The sequence below is a fragment of the Mya arenaria genome, chromosome 8 (assembly GCF_026914265.1).
Source record: "Mya arenaria isolate MELC-2E11 chromosome 8, ASM2691426v1".
Classification (NCBI taxonomy): Eukaryota; Metazoa; Mollusca; class Bivalvia; order Myida; family Myidae; genus Mya; species Mya arenaria.
Window position 1 is genome coordinate 75429074 of NC_069129.1, and position 19337 is coordinate 75448410.

The following is a 19337-nucleotide window of genomic DNA, read 5'->3' on the forward strand; positions in this document are numbered from 1 at the left end:
CATCCGTTTAAAATAGCTGCACACTTTTTGTTAATAGAAAAACCTCGTTGACAAGAGTTAATTACATGTAAAATAAGTGCAAAAAGCTAGCATTGATGAGCATCCTCGGCTTTACGTTACGGTTTCCAAAAACAATACCGATGAGGGCTCAAACGCCGCAAATAAATCCCCTGCAAGGTTATTACACAGGGACGTCCACGTTTGAAATCAAGAAGAGCTTATCCTTTTGAATACCTGAAAACATAAATTGATAGAAATGGGATTAATCTGCATACACGTATTCGGTATGACAATGTGTTTTCGTTGTTTCTGTACGCTTTAATTCTTCTATCAGGTCGGTTATCAGAAATGGGCTCTGACCGTGCATTTAGTAGCGTTCGGATGAATAACAATGTTATGTCAACATAAACACGATACTTATTCAACCGTTAGGTGAACAGAATGGTTCAAAACAGTCACTATTCGCAACCATAGATTAATAATTATGAGCTTATATAACAAAGCACAGTGTGTGCATTGTTTTTCGAACAATCACACAAATAATTGTACATTTCTCGATGGGGTTTTTTTCTAGTTCGATATGTTTTTTGTGTTGCTGTGTTATCAGATTAAGTGATAAGATATTTCCTAAATTGAATCTATCATTCATGTGTTCATTTGTGTTGCTCTTTCGTCGTAAGGTACAAATTTTGTGACTTTTATATATTTGAAGGATATATTTCCATATTTACGCGCTTCAATAAAGACCTTTGTAACCGAATTGTAGAATATACATACTACGTATGCCAAATATCTTAAAAAAACACATGTTTACGTTTGGTTTTGACCCAAATCCCGACAATAAAACCGATTTTTTATAAACATTTTGTAATTGTTTTCCATTTTGTTCGTACCGGTATAACGACCAATGTTATGTTGTTGTTTTTACGCACTATGTGAGGCGAATCAACATTCTACACATGTGCTTAATGTTCATATTGATGTGGATACAATAAATATAACGTGCTATTTCATAATTTGTCACATTATGACTTTCTACGCGATGTATCATGAACTTAATTGTTTTGGTCGAGTTTCTGGTCAACAACTTATTAATGTCCAACAACGTAATAGATATGTGTTAATGTTAAATATTGACCGAATATTGACCGAAACTATTAAATGTAGTGGTTTTGTTCGGTTTTAAATGAATTATTCGACTTTAAAATTGCAACAATGAAGAACTATTACTATATAACAAGAGTTTAAAAATAAAAAAGGTAGGAAAAATGTGGACATCGATCCTTGATTGTTCTTCACACATAATTTTAAGGTAACTCAATATTATTCACGTACATGCTTTTGACTAGTATTCTTTATTCATTCTTTAAAAATAATATTAGCATTATTGTTGGATTGTTTATAACTTTGGTGATATCGTGTTGGATAGTTTTATAAAACTTTTGTGTTCTTCATTACTTATTTCATTGAATGTGTTATCATTGTATAAATAAATTTATTTTATACATCTGATTAACAAGCACCTATTCAAAGTCACGGACATCCGGATTTATCAATTTGCTTGTTTAATATGTTCTTTTTTATGTTAAGGTCAAAACATAGCTCTTTTAGTTATATACAATTGTTCCAGAATTTATTTAGTTATCACAAAAAATATTTGTTTTATAAATTGCATGATATAGTGTAGCATCCGGTATCGGGGTGCACAACAAATATTTAAAATATTGACGTAGCTTTTGCATCAACAGATTTAGAAATAGTTGCTAAGTATTCTCATTATTTTAAGCATTTCTTAAGACCGACTAGCCTTCAGCTAGATCAGATACCACAATCAACCTCTGTGCTATGCGAATATCACAATAATACTTATAATCAATATCAAATGTTGAACTTTGTCAATCATTTATTTTCTATTTAAAATATTTTTTCAGAGGAATTAGACAACGAATGCCATTGAAACTTATTATTAAAAATGATCGAACTCATATTTTTAGATGTATGGATCAATTTAATTGTGTTTTATAAATTTGATATTTTACAATACCAAATTGACGATTACATGATCGATAATTAAATCACTATAATTCTATTTTGAAACTGACGAAATTGTTATATGAAATTTAACCAATTACGGAATCATATTTAAGGCATTTCTGCAACACATTTCTTTGCCAATACACAATAAAACATTACAATTACAATGCTTTGTTAAAACGTCAAGTAAAACCCTTTATTAGAGAAATGAAACACGAAGAGAAAGATACCACAGTGAAATAGTAAAGAAAAGTTGTGTGACGTTTTACGATGTAAAAGAATTGTTTTATTATTCCAAATATAAAAAGGCATTTAAAATAACAAGCTGCGCGAGATTTGTTATAAAATATGTGTTATTTTTTGAGAGGCTGTTTTGCATGTCGTACACACTTCAAAGCTGATCTTTTTCATCAATCACAGTGAAATTTCTTACTATCAATAATAAAATCTAAAGGTAACATGATACAATTTAGAAATAAATATCGAAATAATGATTTCAGGTTGTTATTAGATTGTAACCCTAATTATCTAATATAGAGAATACTTAGCAGAATGTTGTTTGTTGTTATTTTTTACTTTTCTAACGCTTTATTTCAAGTATTTATGTTTGACATGTGTTTGATTTTATATGTGACCGACATTGTTGCCTTGAAATGGAATGTTTAAATTGAATAAATGTGTTTAATTTTTAAAATCTAATATAACAAGAGATGTTTGTCAAACATTATGCCCCCTGAGCGCCAAGTTGCCAGAAATATTTGGACAATTGAATGAAATATGCATGGACTGAAATGACAGCTGATTTGTCATTGGATGCATATGAGGCAGGTCATCTACTGGTCATACCTAATCTTCATGTCAAGTTTGATGACCATAGGTCCGGGAATTGTTGAGTTATCACTCGGACAAGCTTTGGTCTTCCAACAGACCGACCGACATGTGCAAAGCAATTATATAACCCCTCTGCTTCGAAGGGGGGCATAATTAAACTAGATGTTCACTGAAAACTGATACTTCAACTCATGCATTTAGTGACATATAAATTTCTACTGTCTACTATATAAGAAAATAAAATATGGACAATCAGAAAACCTTTTTTCAGCTTACAGTCACACTGACCTTGACCTTTGACCCACTGACCTCAAAATCAATAGGGTTCATCTGCTGGTCATGACCAATAAGCCTACCTAGTATGAGGTCCCTGGGTCAAAGCGTTCTCAAGTTATTGATCGGAAACCGTTTTTCATGTTAAGGTCACACTGACCTTGACCTTTGACCCACTGACCTCAAAATCAATAGGGTTCATCTGCTGGTCATGACCAATACACCTACCAAGTATGAGGTTCCTGGGTCAAAGCGTTCTCAAGTTATTGATCGGAAACCGTTTTTCATGTAAAGGTCACACTGACCTTGACCTTTGACCCACTGACCTCAAAATCAATAGGGTTCATCTGCTGGTGATGACCAATACACATACCAAGTATGAGGTTCCTGGGTCAAAGCGTTCTCAAGTTATTGATCGGAAACCGTTTTTCATGTAAAGGTCACACTGACCTTGACCTTTGACCCACTGACCTCAAAATCAATAGGGTTCATCTGCTGGTGATGACCAATACACATACCAAGTATGAGGTCCCTCGGTCAAAGCGTTCTCAAGTTATTGATCGGAAACCATTTGGTATTCCGACCGACCGACAGACAGACCGACCGACCGACCGACCGACCGACATGTGCAAAACAATATACCCCACTTTTTTCAAAAGGGGGCATAAAAAGAGGACCTTTTTATTATAGTAGGAGGGAGGTGATACGAAGTTAGAATTTAAGACAATATACTTAATTAATACAATTTATACAAAAACTTGAAATGATTTAAATTCAATTCAAGTTACAGTCAAACTGCGGTCGTTCGAGAACTGGCGGTTGTTCGAGAACTGGCGGTCACTCGGTCCCGAACATTTTTCTTTCTTTTTTCATATAAAGTATACTGACGCTGCATCGAACCTAAATAGGTCGAGGAGTCGAGCCGGTCCCAAATACACAAATCATGCACAAAACCTTATGGCTCCCTTGAGGTCATAATTTCACACTTTATCCCGAATGCGTGTTCCAAAATAAATAAACAATTGCTAGGTGTTTTCGCAAGGTGTAGAAATTGCAATGACAATTAAAAGAAAATTCGATAAGGTGTGAAAAACCGTGTATCACTGTTAACGCATGACCGATGAGAGTTGATAATGAAATTTGAGAAGATAATTATGAGTTTGGACAGTTATGACTGATGCCATAAAATGAAGTGTCATATTTAAATATTGGCTTGTTTCGAAAATGTGTTTTTTGTACAAGTAAACATAACTCTTATTCATTTATAATTGTATTTTTTCTTTTACATTTCGTATACCACAGCCTTTGAACATATGAGAGATTTATACAACGCAACACATAATCGGTGTCGTAGTAAACAGATGGTGAAATCCATTATATTTTCTTCATTTATAAATGCCAGTCTTGACATTAAATTTAATTTATATGAATTGGGAAAATGTTTGTATTTGCTCCATTTATATATGCCAGTCTTATCACGTTACACGTTCCTTGTTAGGACACGGATCAACATCAATGTGTTATTTTAATAATATGTCATTATTGATTTACCATTAACTTTTTGTATGTGTATGTTTAATAAAATAGGTTTTTCTTGTTAATCTTGAAGTTGTATCTTCCCGCCAACGGTTACGGATTGTAATACAATTCCGGTACGTCTTAAATGACGTAAACCAACACTAACATCTGGGTAAACCAAGCGTAACAGATATATCCAATTGAATAAGGAAGGTTTTTTAAATGAAATGGAAATACCGATAAATTAATTGAAGAGCTTTCTAATATAGTTAATTTTGAGGTATCTTTAATTGAATTGGAGATATCTTTTATCAATTGATGCTATCATTAATTCGATTGGAGCTGTCTGTAATTGAATTGAAGACGTCTACAGGTATTTTAAAAGCTCGTCAATAACTTGTGTTTATGTAGGATTGGCGCACATTCAATATACATGGTTACTTTACTCAACTAAAGCTAGGCGTTCAAGAAAACCGAGATGTTTTGATAATAAGATACGCTGCTTAGCAACGTTTTTCAAGGGGAAATCTATGAATTGTATTAAGCTTACCGGTTATCCTATGTCCGAGTCTGTTGCAAGATTTCTCTTTCTTATCCATGGCCGATTGAAAAGGCATAGTCATCTCACATTCAGTTATAATTCTTACGTGGAGAAGGATCTTTATAATTTCCATCTCAAAGCAAATCACAGATAATGAGCAAAATTGGTATCCGCGATATACAACAGTTGTTTCACTTACACGGCAAAAGAAAAAAAAATATCCAATTATGAGACATTAAAATAAACTTGTAATCTAAACCTCCCATTCGGAAAACCTCGGCAATTATCCATCAGAAACAACCTGGGATGTATATGGACGGCTTACAATGTAAGAAATATTTACATTTAACTACGCTGCAAGTAGATCACGTAGTAATTTGAATTTAGCATATACACTCAATGACTTTACTCTATGGAAGCTTAATTATTAATGCAAAAGTTGAAATATGCAAAACGTATGCAAAACTTCACTGACAATTAATTCAATCTTAGTTATCTAAAATAACAGTTAAAACATTACAATAAATCAATATTATTATTAAAAAGTTACGAACTACTACTACTGATGTACCGGCATACATCCGAGTTTGTTTTCGATGGAAAATGGCCGATAAGTTCCAAATGAATACCTCCAACTAACCAGTAATATTCTATTTTCTTTTAGATAATGCGTCACGAAGTTTGTAATTTTAGGACACCTTCTTAGTTTCTATTCATATGACCAGTATTGAATGACGGAAGTCTTACATGAGAAAGCCTTAACAGATTCATGCAAAAACTCGATAGGACTTCAGATTTTTCAAATTCTAATGATTTTCATTTAGATGTTCATCAATGGTAATGAGTTTGACATTTACTTAAAACAATACGATGAATACCAATACATTATCAAATATAAATATCTAAATATAATAAATATCATCTCCTTGTAAGAGGAAGGCTGTAAATCTCTTAAAGGGACTGTACACCAGATTGGCACCAATTTTTTTTATTTTCTGTAACGAATCTCCGGTTAGTTATTTAATAGAATGTTTTACCCTTTGATATCATAATTGTAAAAAAACATACCAACATTAAAAAAATCGAGTCGGAGATCGGGTTCGACCGGTGTCGCCAAAATTGCAGTTCAGTGCTGTATCCACTGTGCTATGAAGGCTTACTCTAAACACTTGGAATATTTAAGGTATATACCTAACATGGTCATATCACGTGATAACATCGACTAGCCAATTACGCATAAAGAATGAATTCTACAATTTAGACATACCTAGAAATATTTTTAATAGAAAAATACTGCGAAAAATTAATTAATTGTAATTTCATGTATATCAGTTAGTAAGTTCCAATTTAATGTACACATCGATACCAAGTTTATGTCAGTTTTCGAAAATTTTCTCTTTTTTTCGCTGTTTTATCATACGGAGTACAGACCCTTTAAAACAGGTAACAGGTAAACTATGTGTTATATCTTTAACGCTTCAAATTATCTTAATAAGTTGAATTGTGTCTTTTGTACCTTGCAGTGTATGAATGTCACCCAAGTAATTCAATACTTTTGCAATTTAATACTACAACGGATACGATTCGCGTTTAAAATGTGCATTATGGGATAGCCTCACTGTGTTTTAATGGAGCGATTTAAAATGTCGTTGATTCACACATCAAAGAAAATCATTGCCGTCGGCTTGCTCTTGACCAGTTTAACCTTTGTGATAATGTTTGAATACATTGACCGGGTTCATGTAATACGTTTACACGTATATATGCCGCCTAGCCGACCATTTCGACCCGTCGACAACATTTTGGCAGTCATAAGAACCTTAACAGTAACACCGGAACACCTAAGGACCATATCATCAAATCCGGACCTGATCGACAAAATCAACGCATCATCGGGTGTCCATTATCCAGTGACTTTTAAAAGACCCTATCTGATTGAAAATACAAAATTATGTTCATTTGTGCCTAATTTGGCTGTGTTAATCATTGTTCATACCGCTCCAAACCATTTTGAATTAAGAAATGCAATGAGAAGAACTTGGGCTAATGATACGCATTATGAATCTCTAGGAAAGGTAAGAAAATTGTTCGTTCTTGGTACAGTCAATAACCAAACGCTTCAGACAGAATTGGAAAAGGAATTTAAAGAAAACCAAGACCTCTTACAAGGAGATATCGTCGATGCTGACAGTAATCTTACACATAAAGGTGTTATGGAGTACATTTGGGTTTCTGAGCGGTGCCAGAATGCTAAATACATCCTGAAAGTTGACGATGATATCGTTGTTGATATGTACAGACTATTTACTAAAGTTATACCACACTTTAAAAACAAAACAAAACAAATCCTTTGCAGTTATATAACACCAGGAACTATGCTTATTACTCGGAAAAAGAAAAACAAGTGGTATGTAAATGAAAACCATTTTCAGGGACAACAATTTTATCCTGAATATTGCAGCGGATTACTGGTCCTCTTTACTAATGACGTCATACCAGCAATATTTAAATCTGCATCGGTGTCGCCATTTTTCTGGGTGGATGACGTAAATTTGTACGGCCTTGTGTCAAACCATCTTCTAAGAAATAATATCAACGGCTTAGTGGAAAAGGACCACCTGCTGGACGGACAGAAGGCCTTAAAGTGTTATAGAAACGAAACAATGAATCGGCAGCATAAATGTAATTATCTTGTTACCGGGTCCCGAAAAATACAAGTTTTAGTAGACATATGGTCGGAAATGACTAAACAGTACGAAAATGAAAAAGTAGAAAAAATTGAAGAAGCCGTGACATCGACAATTACTTCCAAAACGATGATTCGGCCAGCCGGAGACTTGGCAGCCATAGGGACTTTTACAGTAGACACTAAAGACCTAAGGGCCATATCACCAAATCCGGACCTGATCGCCAAAATTAACGCCTCATCGGATGTCAAATATCCAGTGACATTTAAAGGATCATATCTGATTGAGAATCCAGAATTATGTTCATCTGTGCCTAATTTGGCTGTGTTAATCATTGTTCATACCGCTCCAAACCATTTTGAATTAAGAAATGCAATGAGAAGAACTTGGGCTAATGATACGCATTATGAATCTCTAGGAAAAGTTAGAAAATTGTTCCTTCTTGGTACAGTCAATAACCAAACGGTTCAGACAGAGTTGAAAAAGGAATTTAACGAACACAAAGACCTCTTACAAGGAGATTTTGTCGATGCTTACAGGAATCTTACTCATAAAGGTGTGATGGGGTACCGTTGGGTTTCCGAGCGGTGCCGGAAAGCTAAATTCATCCTTAAAGTTGACGATGATATCGTTGTTAATATGTACAGATTATTTACTAAAGTTATACCAAAAATTAGAAACAAAACAAAACAAATTCTCTGCCATTATATACTTCCAGGAACAATGCGTATTTTACGGGAAAAGAAGAGCAAGTGGTATGTAAATGAAAACCATTTTAAGGGACAGAAATTTTATCCTGAATATTGCAGCGGGTTTCTGGTCCTCTTCTCTAATGACGCCATACCGGCAATGTTCAAAGCCGCATCGGTAACACCATTTTTCTGGGTAGATGACGTGTATCTGTACGGCCTTGTTCCAAGCCATGTACCAGGTATTACATACACTAGTTTAGAACAAGAGGCCCACATGCTAAACGGCGATAAAGCCTTAAAGTGTTATAGAAACGAAACAATGAATCGCCTGCACAAATGTAATTATCTAGTAACTGGTTCCCGAACAATGCAAGTTTCAGTGGATATATGGTCGGAAATGACTAAACAGTACGAAAAGTTAAAAGAAAATGAAAAAGCTGTGAGTTCGACAATCAATCATGAAACGATAATTCGCCCAGCCGACAAACTTTTGGCAGTCAAAGGGAACCGTACAGTAGCCCCCGAAGACCTGAGAGCCATATCACCAAATCCGGACCTGATCGCCAAAATCAACGCATCATCGGATGTCCAATATCCAGTGACTTTAAAAGGATTTTATCTGATTGAAAATCCAGAATTATGTTCATCTGTGCCCGATTTGACCGTCTTAATCATTGTTCATACCGCTCCAATCCATTTTGAAAGGCGCAATGTAATGAGAAAAACTTGGACTAATGATACGCATTATAAATCCTTAGGAAATGTAAGAACATTATTCCTTCTCGGTACCGTAAATGACAAAACGGTTCAGACAGAATTGGAAAAGGAATTCAAAAAACACCAAGACATCTTACAAGGAGATTTCGTCGATGCTTTCAAGAATCTTACACATAAAGGTGTGATGGGGTACCGTTGGGTTTCCGAGTGGTGCCGGAACGCTAAATACATCCTGAAAGTTGACGATAATATCGTTGTTCATATGTTCAGATTATTTACTAAAGTTATACCAAAATATACAAACAAAACGAAACAAATCCTATGCAATCATATTTTTCCAGGAACTATGCTCATCATTCGGGAAAAGAAAAGCCAGTGGTATGTAAATGAAAACCATTTTAAGGGACAGAAATTTTATCCTGAATATTGCAGCGGGTTTCTGGTACTCTTTTCTAATGACGTTATTCCAGCAATATTCAAAGCCGCATCGGTGACGCCCTTTTTCTGGGTGGATAACGTGTATTTGTACGGCCTTGCGCCAAGCCATGTACCAGGAATTACATACAATGGTTTAGATAAAAAAGACCACATGCTTGACGGCGACAAGGCCCTGAAGTGCTATAGAAACAAAACATTGAATAACCAGCATAATTGTAATTTTCTTGTTACTGGTTCCCGAACAGTACAAGTGTCAGTCGAAATATGGTCGGAAATGACTAAACAGTACAAACAAGAGAAAGTAGAACATTTTGAAGTAGCTTTGCCTTCGACAATCAAATACAAAACGACGAAGGATTCGGAATGACGGTTCGTACTTGTGTTATGTGGAATGTTTACTCTTGAGTCTCTAATTCAGTGACGTTTTGGTCCCTTGCATTGTGTCTCTAAACAGGGCTTATATTTGAATTTTTGACTTCTTGCCTTGTTCTTTTAGTTTTCATTGCATCGTAACGTAAGTCATGAACACATTCAGAACATAACTCTTTGATATGATTTCGTTGGATAACCGTTTTATACCATGATGTAAAATGGAAAAGGTGTTAAAATGTTCGTATGTTTTAGATTTTAGGAGATTAAGACTGGTGAAACTATTTTTATGAGAGCACCCAATGCTTTACTTTAATGAAAGATGCATACTTACCCAATTTGAAGGAAAAAATAAAAGAAAATATAAATAAACATGCATGCAGCCTAATGTAATTGCTCGATTTGTCGGTTGCTTTTACTTTTGTACAAAAACTTAAAATCTCAAAACTGTAGTAACAAACACCTTTTTTTACAAGTGCCCAATTATTTTATATATTTATCTGAGATATTTGTATTTTCAGAATTGTTCCATACTTATCTCAGACTGTTTTTTGAACCCAGTTACTGAAGGGATGGACTTTTGTTTCAAAGGGAAATACTTTTCTAATAAGGGAATATCAAATTTAAAGAATTTTTTCGCAACCCTAACAGTGCAAACATACCATTTTTGAATAAACATGAGTTAACATAACCTTGCTAACTTAAAATATTTAGCGTCTTTTTTAAAAGACTAGCATTCACTTATCGATCATTTTAGGTAGAGGGAATATGAATAAATGTCCATCAATTTAATATCATATTTGACATTAATTGAGCATGCTCAATATATATACCCATCTGTTTCTTATGTCAGTGTTTTTTCCTAAATTAATTTGGTTAAAGCTCTGTATAATTATGTAGACACTTTTTGTTTTAACCTTTCTAATTCAATATTAACTGTATTGTTTGTCTGGCTGTGGTAATGGTATTCAAGATAGCTTACATAACACCGATTAACACATTTTTGATATGCATAAATATAAACTTTTATCTCTCATTTATATACTGAGGCCCTACAATAAATCTAACAATATAGCACATGGCGTTATGTTACCTTTTTGGGGGAGAAAACATTTCTGTATTGAAAAAGTCAGGAGTCAGATATTACCAAATAGCAATTAACCCCAAAACAGTTATTTACTTAACGAATTTTAATCATTCGGACACTAGTCATCCCGCTGGTTTACCACAGCCTTGTATCTGTTTAACAGTACTTTTTTTTCATTAGTAACGATATATGCATACTATTAAAAACACATTTGTAGATTAAAATAACCAATTAGTTGTATGCAGTTTTGATTTTGCTAACTTGTCTTAACTTAGTTGTATTTATTGGGTTGTCTAGGAAGTTGCCCCCTCTTTCCATTGGTTTATCTTCTTTTTGGGTTTTGAGTCCCCTTTGGCCCCATTTGGTTTGCCTTGGTTTAAGGTTGTTGAGTCATAAAGTCGCTCAGGTCTTGAAGGTGGCTAATGGGGGGAGTGTTGTGATGACATCAACGTGACCCTTGAAAGTAGAGAGCTGATTGGCTGATGGCAGACCCTTGGCTGGATACCCGGAGGACCCGTAGATCCAGGTATCAGACCAGTTCCTGTACGTAGCTTTAACTTACTAGATTCCAGTCAACATGGACGGTGAGATTTTGGTCACATACCATTGTATTACGCTCAATTGAACTGCTATTCATAACCTCATATGTACATTATTTTTATTAGTGCTATCAAAATATATAGGTCTACATAAAGCAGTTATCACACAGTTTCAAAAAGCTATGTTGTACATGTGATAAATTATTGCCTAATGTTAAACAAGCCGTTTTGCTTTCATGGAACACTTTCGCTGTAGTGTTAAGGTAGTTTTCAGTAACTTAAAGGTGACATATTCATGCTGGTTTAAGCTGCTCAATATACTTCAATATCAGCTCCTTACCTGAACTTAAATAAGAAAAATAACCATATATCAGTTCTGTTTACCAATTTAAGCCAGTGTTTTCCAGTGGAAAAGCTGGCTGTTTATCGGTACGCATCATATGTATAGTTTATATTTATCGTCCATAAAACTAGTATAATTATATTTACTTACAATATACGAAGGTCATTCAATAAATATGTAGACCTACAAAGTTATTTAGTCTTTAACAATGTATGATTATTTTTGGTTATTAAATTCATCAACACATTCTTTTGAAGAGACCTACATTGACATTTGGTATTTCGATGAGTGTTTAACAATAAATGAGTAAGCGACTCTGATGACGTCGGAATGAGTACGGCAAAGCAATCTTTTACAATGTTCATAAAATAGTAATTTCTGTAAAGTTTTCTGTTAAGTAGTGCTAAAAATACATGTAGGTGCAGCAATACTAGTTAATATTATTTAAATATTGCAATTTGAATATTTTTGCAAATGACATGCACTTTGACATCAACAATGCGAACAAATCTCAATTGCAACATACAAAACATAAAGTTACCAGTTTATCCCAGCGTGCTGTGCTTCATATACAAACATACTTTTTTAACGAAAGGAACTGCAATGGTTTTGTTTCTAAAGCGACTAGACTTCAGATGATACAATTAGAAGAAAAAAGTATATGTATACATCTAAAATATAAATCCGTTTAAGATTCTTTTTATATTTTTCCTGAGAATAAAATGCATATGAACGCAGATGAAAACTATAAAAACAAGCAATATCTGAACAAACTTTTCAAGTTGTAGCAGTATTTACATATGTACAAATTTCTATTTCAAGCGGGGTTCCTTTATTATAGATATAAAAATGATAATCAATGATTTTGAAATGCAAATACAATAATAAGCATGATCAAATTAAAAAAGAGTGGAATTTCTTAACAAAAGAATGTTTTTTCTCAGCTTATTTAAGGGTTGTATTTTCACATTTGGGGGATGGGGTCGGGCCCTTCATTAAGTCATTATTTTTTCTAAAAGGCGAATTATACAAGTTGACAGGGATAGCAACACAAAAATGACATTGAAAGCAAATTCATGTAATCAAATTATTTTAAAACAAATTAAATATATTGAAATGCCAATAATAAATGAATAAAATTGTTCTTTTCAATTGACTTGCAGTTGCAATTAGATAAAGCGTGACATTTTGACTACATCTCTAACTTGCATATGGTGCAAATTAAATTGCCCTTTTTAAATTGGACTTTCTGATTAATTCTGGTTAAGATTTTGCATGTAATCTAATTTTACAGTGATCCAGGCATGTTTCACCAAAGCTTGCCAAAGGCTGTTCCAGTAAATAACATAAGAGTGGAGTCACTTAGGGGGTGTTACCTTTAAACTGCTACCTAATTTAAAATTTAATTGCTGTTGTTATGGAGTTATATTATGTACACATATATCTTGAAGACATTGAAATATACACTCTCATCGTTTTTAAGTTATAATCTACTTTAGGAACACATCAATCAATCAAACATATTATTATGTAAATAGATACATTGAGCGCGAGTAACTGTTTTCTAACTAGTCCAAAACACTCTTGATAACGATAAAGTTCATATGTTAACCACCAACCCTTCTATAACTTGAAACTGTATGGCTTACATTTGATAAAGAAGAAAGACATCTTATAAAGAATTCTTGGTCACGATCACTTAAATATGCTTCATTTGTGACCCTTCTGTAACTTGAAACTATATGGCATATATGAAATATCAAAGTGAGAGCTTGAATAACGTGAAAATTGATACTTTTAGCAAACATTTATACAATATGATCTGTTTGCTTCTTTCACTAATCTGATATATATTAAAATACTTTTGGCACATGTATGACGATTAAAGCATGAACCTTATTAGTTAGAGTCTGGTTCTCATTATTCAAATATGTGTAAAGTATGTGCTATATTGGTATTCAATTTAAATAACACTAATATTTACACATCAAGCCATAACGGCACTTGACGATGACATTTTAAATATATGATACAAATACATTTACATTACCCAGGGATTTATTTTAAATAAAATTATATTAATTATTGTATGATAATTCAATACTATACAAAATGACAATAAAGATAAGGTAAATATAACACCAAAGATAAGGTAATCTTGACAATAAAGATATTGTAAGTATTTCATGTTTTTTTTTTTAATATATGATCTAATGTCATTACTAAAAAGGAAAGAATTACTTCAAAAGAAACAAAGATCTGCAGCAGAAAAATAAATAATTTGGTAAAAATATAACATTTAATTTAAACAAGGCGCTAGTCTGACATATAGGAAAAGTTAGCGTCTTATCGTCTTAACAGTTTAATCGATCAAAATGTGAAAATTGAATTTTATCAATTGACATTCCTCAATAAGTTAGTCAAAATAAACTTATTGCTAAAATCAAGGTGACCTTTGTATTAAATAAAAGAGTTGATTATAATTTGATTGATTTAAACAAAAAAACACACATAATTTATAAGGGATAATGAAATATACATGAATTCCTAAATTTTGGGGCAATTACTGAGGACGAACAGCAAGAGCGTTACATAAATATTTTGATAATAAATAATGAGAGTATAGTGCATCAAAGAGAAAAAAGTGTGTATTTACAAAAAAATAACAGATTGATGGAAAAGTCTGCGTATGCTTTTTGTGGATAACATAAACTAAGTTGGATTAGAATGGATAATAAAGGCGGTCAGAACGGTAATAATAAAGAAGTTAAATAGCCACTCATTTGGCGATGTTGCCATTTCTTCCACAAAAGGGCAACACACTCGCAGGTTCATGTCATGTCAATGACCCAATTATAAATCATTTTGTGATAAAACAATTAATATAAATGAATACTAAGTCAGAAAAATCTTTTAGACAAATCTTTGCAAAGCATTTAATTGCTAAACCTGTAACTTGTGCAATATATGAGGTTTAGTGTAAAAACCTCTAGTGTGTAGTTACGCAAACTTAAGTCTAAAGCTTACATTCTTGTCATGTAGGAATTATTGCAAATAAGATTTATACTCTTTCACGATTGTAGTTAAGCGCTCAACAATTGCGAAGATCTCATACTAAAACAATTCAAATATACTTGTACAGTGTTGTGTATAGATTTATAGATATTTTATTTAATAAAAAGGTAACAACAAAATATTGCAAACATATTTAAATGAAAATGTCAAAATGCATATCTCATAAGGAAATTTAGTCACATATTGTTCAGATATTTAAAGCGATAGAAAGATGATACACATTGTCATAATGCAATTTTTGAAACTATTGTTGACATTTTCTCAACGTTCGATGCAGCGAAGTTCGATTTTGATCGTAAAATTTTGTTTGTTGCAACAGTTCCATTTTAATATGACCAACAATACATAGCTTATAAAGGATAGTGCTGCCTGCTTAGGAAATAAGTGGATGCCTAGTTATTTAATGATAGCTATCGTTTATTGTAGAGATATCAAGGCATTGTCTGTTGTTTGTTTCCATGGAGAAACTGGAATTCGACTAATATGGAAGTCAATGGTTGTCAAAGAAGTAATTGCTTGCTGTGGATACAATTTGTCATTAAAGAGATGTAAAAAGTACAGGTATGACTCAAACTTTATCAAATGCCTTTAAAAAATATGCATTTATTTTACTTAGAACAGTTTCGCGGTCAGAATTGACGAAAACATCTCCATTCTGGAAGAAACTGTTCTATATGACATTTTTTTACAGAATGGTTTTTTTGGCGTTTCCACTATTTACAGATACTTCATACTTTTATACACAAAATAGTTGTGAATATTTGTTACTTCAAGAAAAAAAGCTAACTACTTAAAGAAATAAAATTTATTGCAAAGCTGTCCTACTTGAAAATTTCAAAATAACCTCCATACGTCAATAAGGGTTTTGAACAGATTAAACGTCTATGATATATGTGACTTTAAACTCAAACTATTTTTCAAAATGGAATATTTATATAAAAAAAACTCCAGAAACAAGGTCAGAAGCCGAAAGTTTAAAAATAAAACTAGAACACTGAAGTAAATAGTTGAAATGAAAGATCACATAAATTTAGCCAGATTTGTAGGGAAAACATATATATCTTAATAAACATTTTTCCTAAGTCGAATGAACAAATAATATAAAATAATTACTTTCTTGAACCTTCAAAAACCAACTCTGCACTTTATACGGTTCTATTTAAGTTTTCAGGTGACAAGTATTTTGTCCATAATCCACTCCTTCTGGCTACCATGATATTGCACATTGCATGACTATTCCAAATACTAACCGTTTGTATCTTCAAAATCTTATGTTAATTATCAATAATTCTGAGCAGTTTTCTTTCATCTTGGTCTGCCAAACAGGTATCTTATGTTTTCTCCTTGATTCCATGACATAACGCCTTCAACTGTTTTCATCAGAAGTTATTGTATGAGTATTGCGATTGTATGTTTTCTGAATCAAAAAAACATTTCTTTCGAATGTGTCATGTTGACAATGATTGCGTAGCTTATCCATTCTGAGGGCTCAGTTTTACAAACACTGATTCTGTTTATTTCCATACTATACAGACAGTCTTGAAGAACTAATCTTAGTTTTACTGGAACGTTTTACATAACATCAATGCGGGTCATATGTTTCCCGGGCAGACACCAAATGCCCTCAAAACGTCCTTTTTTTGTGATGTCACTGTTGTTTTTGTTTATTGATCACTTTAAGACCAGTCAGTCCGATGTTAATACATGTAATTGTTTCAAGAATTGTGGATATTTCAGATTTATCAGTTGAATTATTTTAGTGAGTTTGTGATCTGTTGTTGGTGTGCATTTTTGTTTTGGCCCTTGCCTTGTGTCCATAATCAGAGTGTATATTTAAAAGTACGACTACTGCAGGAATTTATGATTCTGGTAAGCTTATCAATGTTATTGTCCGTCTCCGTATATGAGCCGCACATGGATTTTTTCCATGTTCTTGACTTTTTTTGTTGTTATTATGGAATATAATTGATGCTTATAAAAGACGTATATGTTTTCGTCAAGACAAAACATAACAAGTGTGTAAAACGTGATTTGGCAAACAAAATATGTATACCCAAAAATATCGATGGAAAACAACAAAGTTCTTTTTAGCAGTGCGAACATTTTCTGAAAACCATAAAATATTTTTTTTCTAAATCTATGTTTATCGTTTCTACATCAATACAAACATTTAGCCAATGCAAATGAAATAAATTAGGACCTTATAATCCGTAAAACAATACAACCTGATAGAACCACTACAATAATCTATATTGAAGTACTTACAAATGTGAAAACAATTACAAAACTGTTGAGAAAATGACATGAGGTTTGTATTCGAGTTTTTCGTCAAGCCAAACGCTTCAATGTGTTTCAAAAGATAATTGTATTGCGCAGTATGTTATTCCTTACAATTGAATAAAAAGTTTTATTAAAGCGCGTAAAATATGAAATATATCCCTTATTATATGTTTATATACACAAAATAGCATATTAAATGAACAGTAAGGTACATTTATAATCTAAATAATTCGATGACCAAAAAATTCAGACATTTTCGCTGTACGAGAAAAGTCACAAATATTTTTGTTTTCGTTATTTTAGTGTCTTAGTCAAAACCTTCACAATTAACACGTGTGCAGGTAAGGTTTTTTTGGCAATCACCGTGAGTACAACAACAAAAGATGACTGTCAAACAACAGAGGTATGTTTTGCATCTCCAAAAAAGTTTAACACACTTGATTAATTTTATTTGTTATGTATCGATTCAAAGACAAAATATTGGAATTGAAATCAACAAATTACTACTAGTTAAAAAAATTAGAACAGAAAATGCAGCTTGTAAAAACACACAAATCTAAAAACAAAAAAGCGAACCGTTCTGTTCCAACTCATACAAAATCCGCTTTAAAGTGATCAAAATAAAACTAGTTCACCGTCGACCCTTCTGTAACTTGAAACTATATGACATATTTTTAATACAAAAGAGAGTGCCTAAATTACGAAAATTTGATACTGTATACAAATGTTAAAACAATAAAAAGTTTGTTTTCCTTACTATATATATTTAATGAAATTCTTTAGAAATGTGCTGCAAGAGTAAAGTATATATACTACTAGTAAATGAATGTGTTTCATTTGTTTTCATTGTTCGAATATTTGTTAATAGATAGATTGGTTTTGAAGACACAAATACTAACATATCTAACCTAATGGTTTTTGACAATAATGCGTTATAAGCTATTGTCGCTTATTTATAAACAAAACCAAGGATATGTCTTTAATTATTGCTATAAATAATTGGAAAACAAAAATTATGACAAGTATAAAGTAAAAATGGACAAAAGTGGAAAAGTTCTCGGAATAAGAAATATACGTTTCCTATATTCTGTTATGGAGGTATTAGGTAAGTTTGATTTGGAAAAGATGTTCAAGTTTGATAGAAGTAGCAAACACGCCAGAACATCTGTATGTATTGAAATTGATATTTTTCCAACCACTCTGTATCTGATATCTTATGAACTTTTTTTGTTTTATTGAGATGCTACTATATACTGACGTGATATATTTTGACGACATTTGGCATTTGGCATTTGCATTCTCTGTTGGTTTGGGTTAAAATGAAAGTCCTGTTTGTTTACTTATATTGACTGAAATGTTTTAAAGCCATGCGAAGGTCAGGATTAAAAATTAAAACGTGTGTAACCAGTTGTTTTGTCATAAATAGTTTGTAAACCGACACACACGCCTACTAAACGCAAACTCCAAGGTGTTCATATTATCGGGGTTGCGAATAAAATGAGCTGGCAATACTTCTATGGTGCAGCTCCGGCTTTTGTTTTTTGCACACACGTGAGTATATCTTATAATTTTATTTATCTTATTTTTTTTTTATCTGGACATAGTTCGAAATTCGGAGAATATTTTTCCTTGTATGATCATTTTTATTTTGGATTTGCTGCGATTTCGTTTCAATATTGTCCGAACTGTGGTGCATTTAAACACGTGTATAATTGGATACCTGTTTGCATTTTAAATACACTTTGGTGCATAAAAACGGCGTAAAACATTCTGAGACAAGGACATAAGTACTTTTATTTATACAAATGTAGTTCTTACGCCAGAACATATACAATCTTAAGGAAAATATGCAAGTATAAAAAGTGATGGTGCTGTTACTTTGGCAAAAGTGCTGTGAAGATGTGATGGTGCTA

General features: G+C 32.7%; 1 protein-coding gene across 1 annotated transcript; it reads left to right on the plus strand.

Annotated features, from left to right (window-relative positions):
• Positions 1-6763: 6763 nt before the first annotated feature.
• LOC128242438 (uncharacterized) lies at positions 6764-11175 on the plus strand. Its single transcript, XM_052959591.1, has one exon. The coding sequence runs from the start codon at positions 6826-6828 to the stop codon at positions 10096-10098; it is 3273 nt and encodes a 1090-aa protein (XP_052815551.1). The 5' UTR covers positions 6764-6825; the 3' UTR covers positions 10099-11175.
• Positions 11176-19337: the final 8162 nt, after the last annotated feature.

Coding starts and splice junctions, on each gene's coding strand:
- LOC128242438 (XM_052959591.1), top strand. CDS start 6,826: ATGGAGCGATTTAAAATGTCGTTGATTCACACATCAAAGAAAATCATT.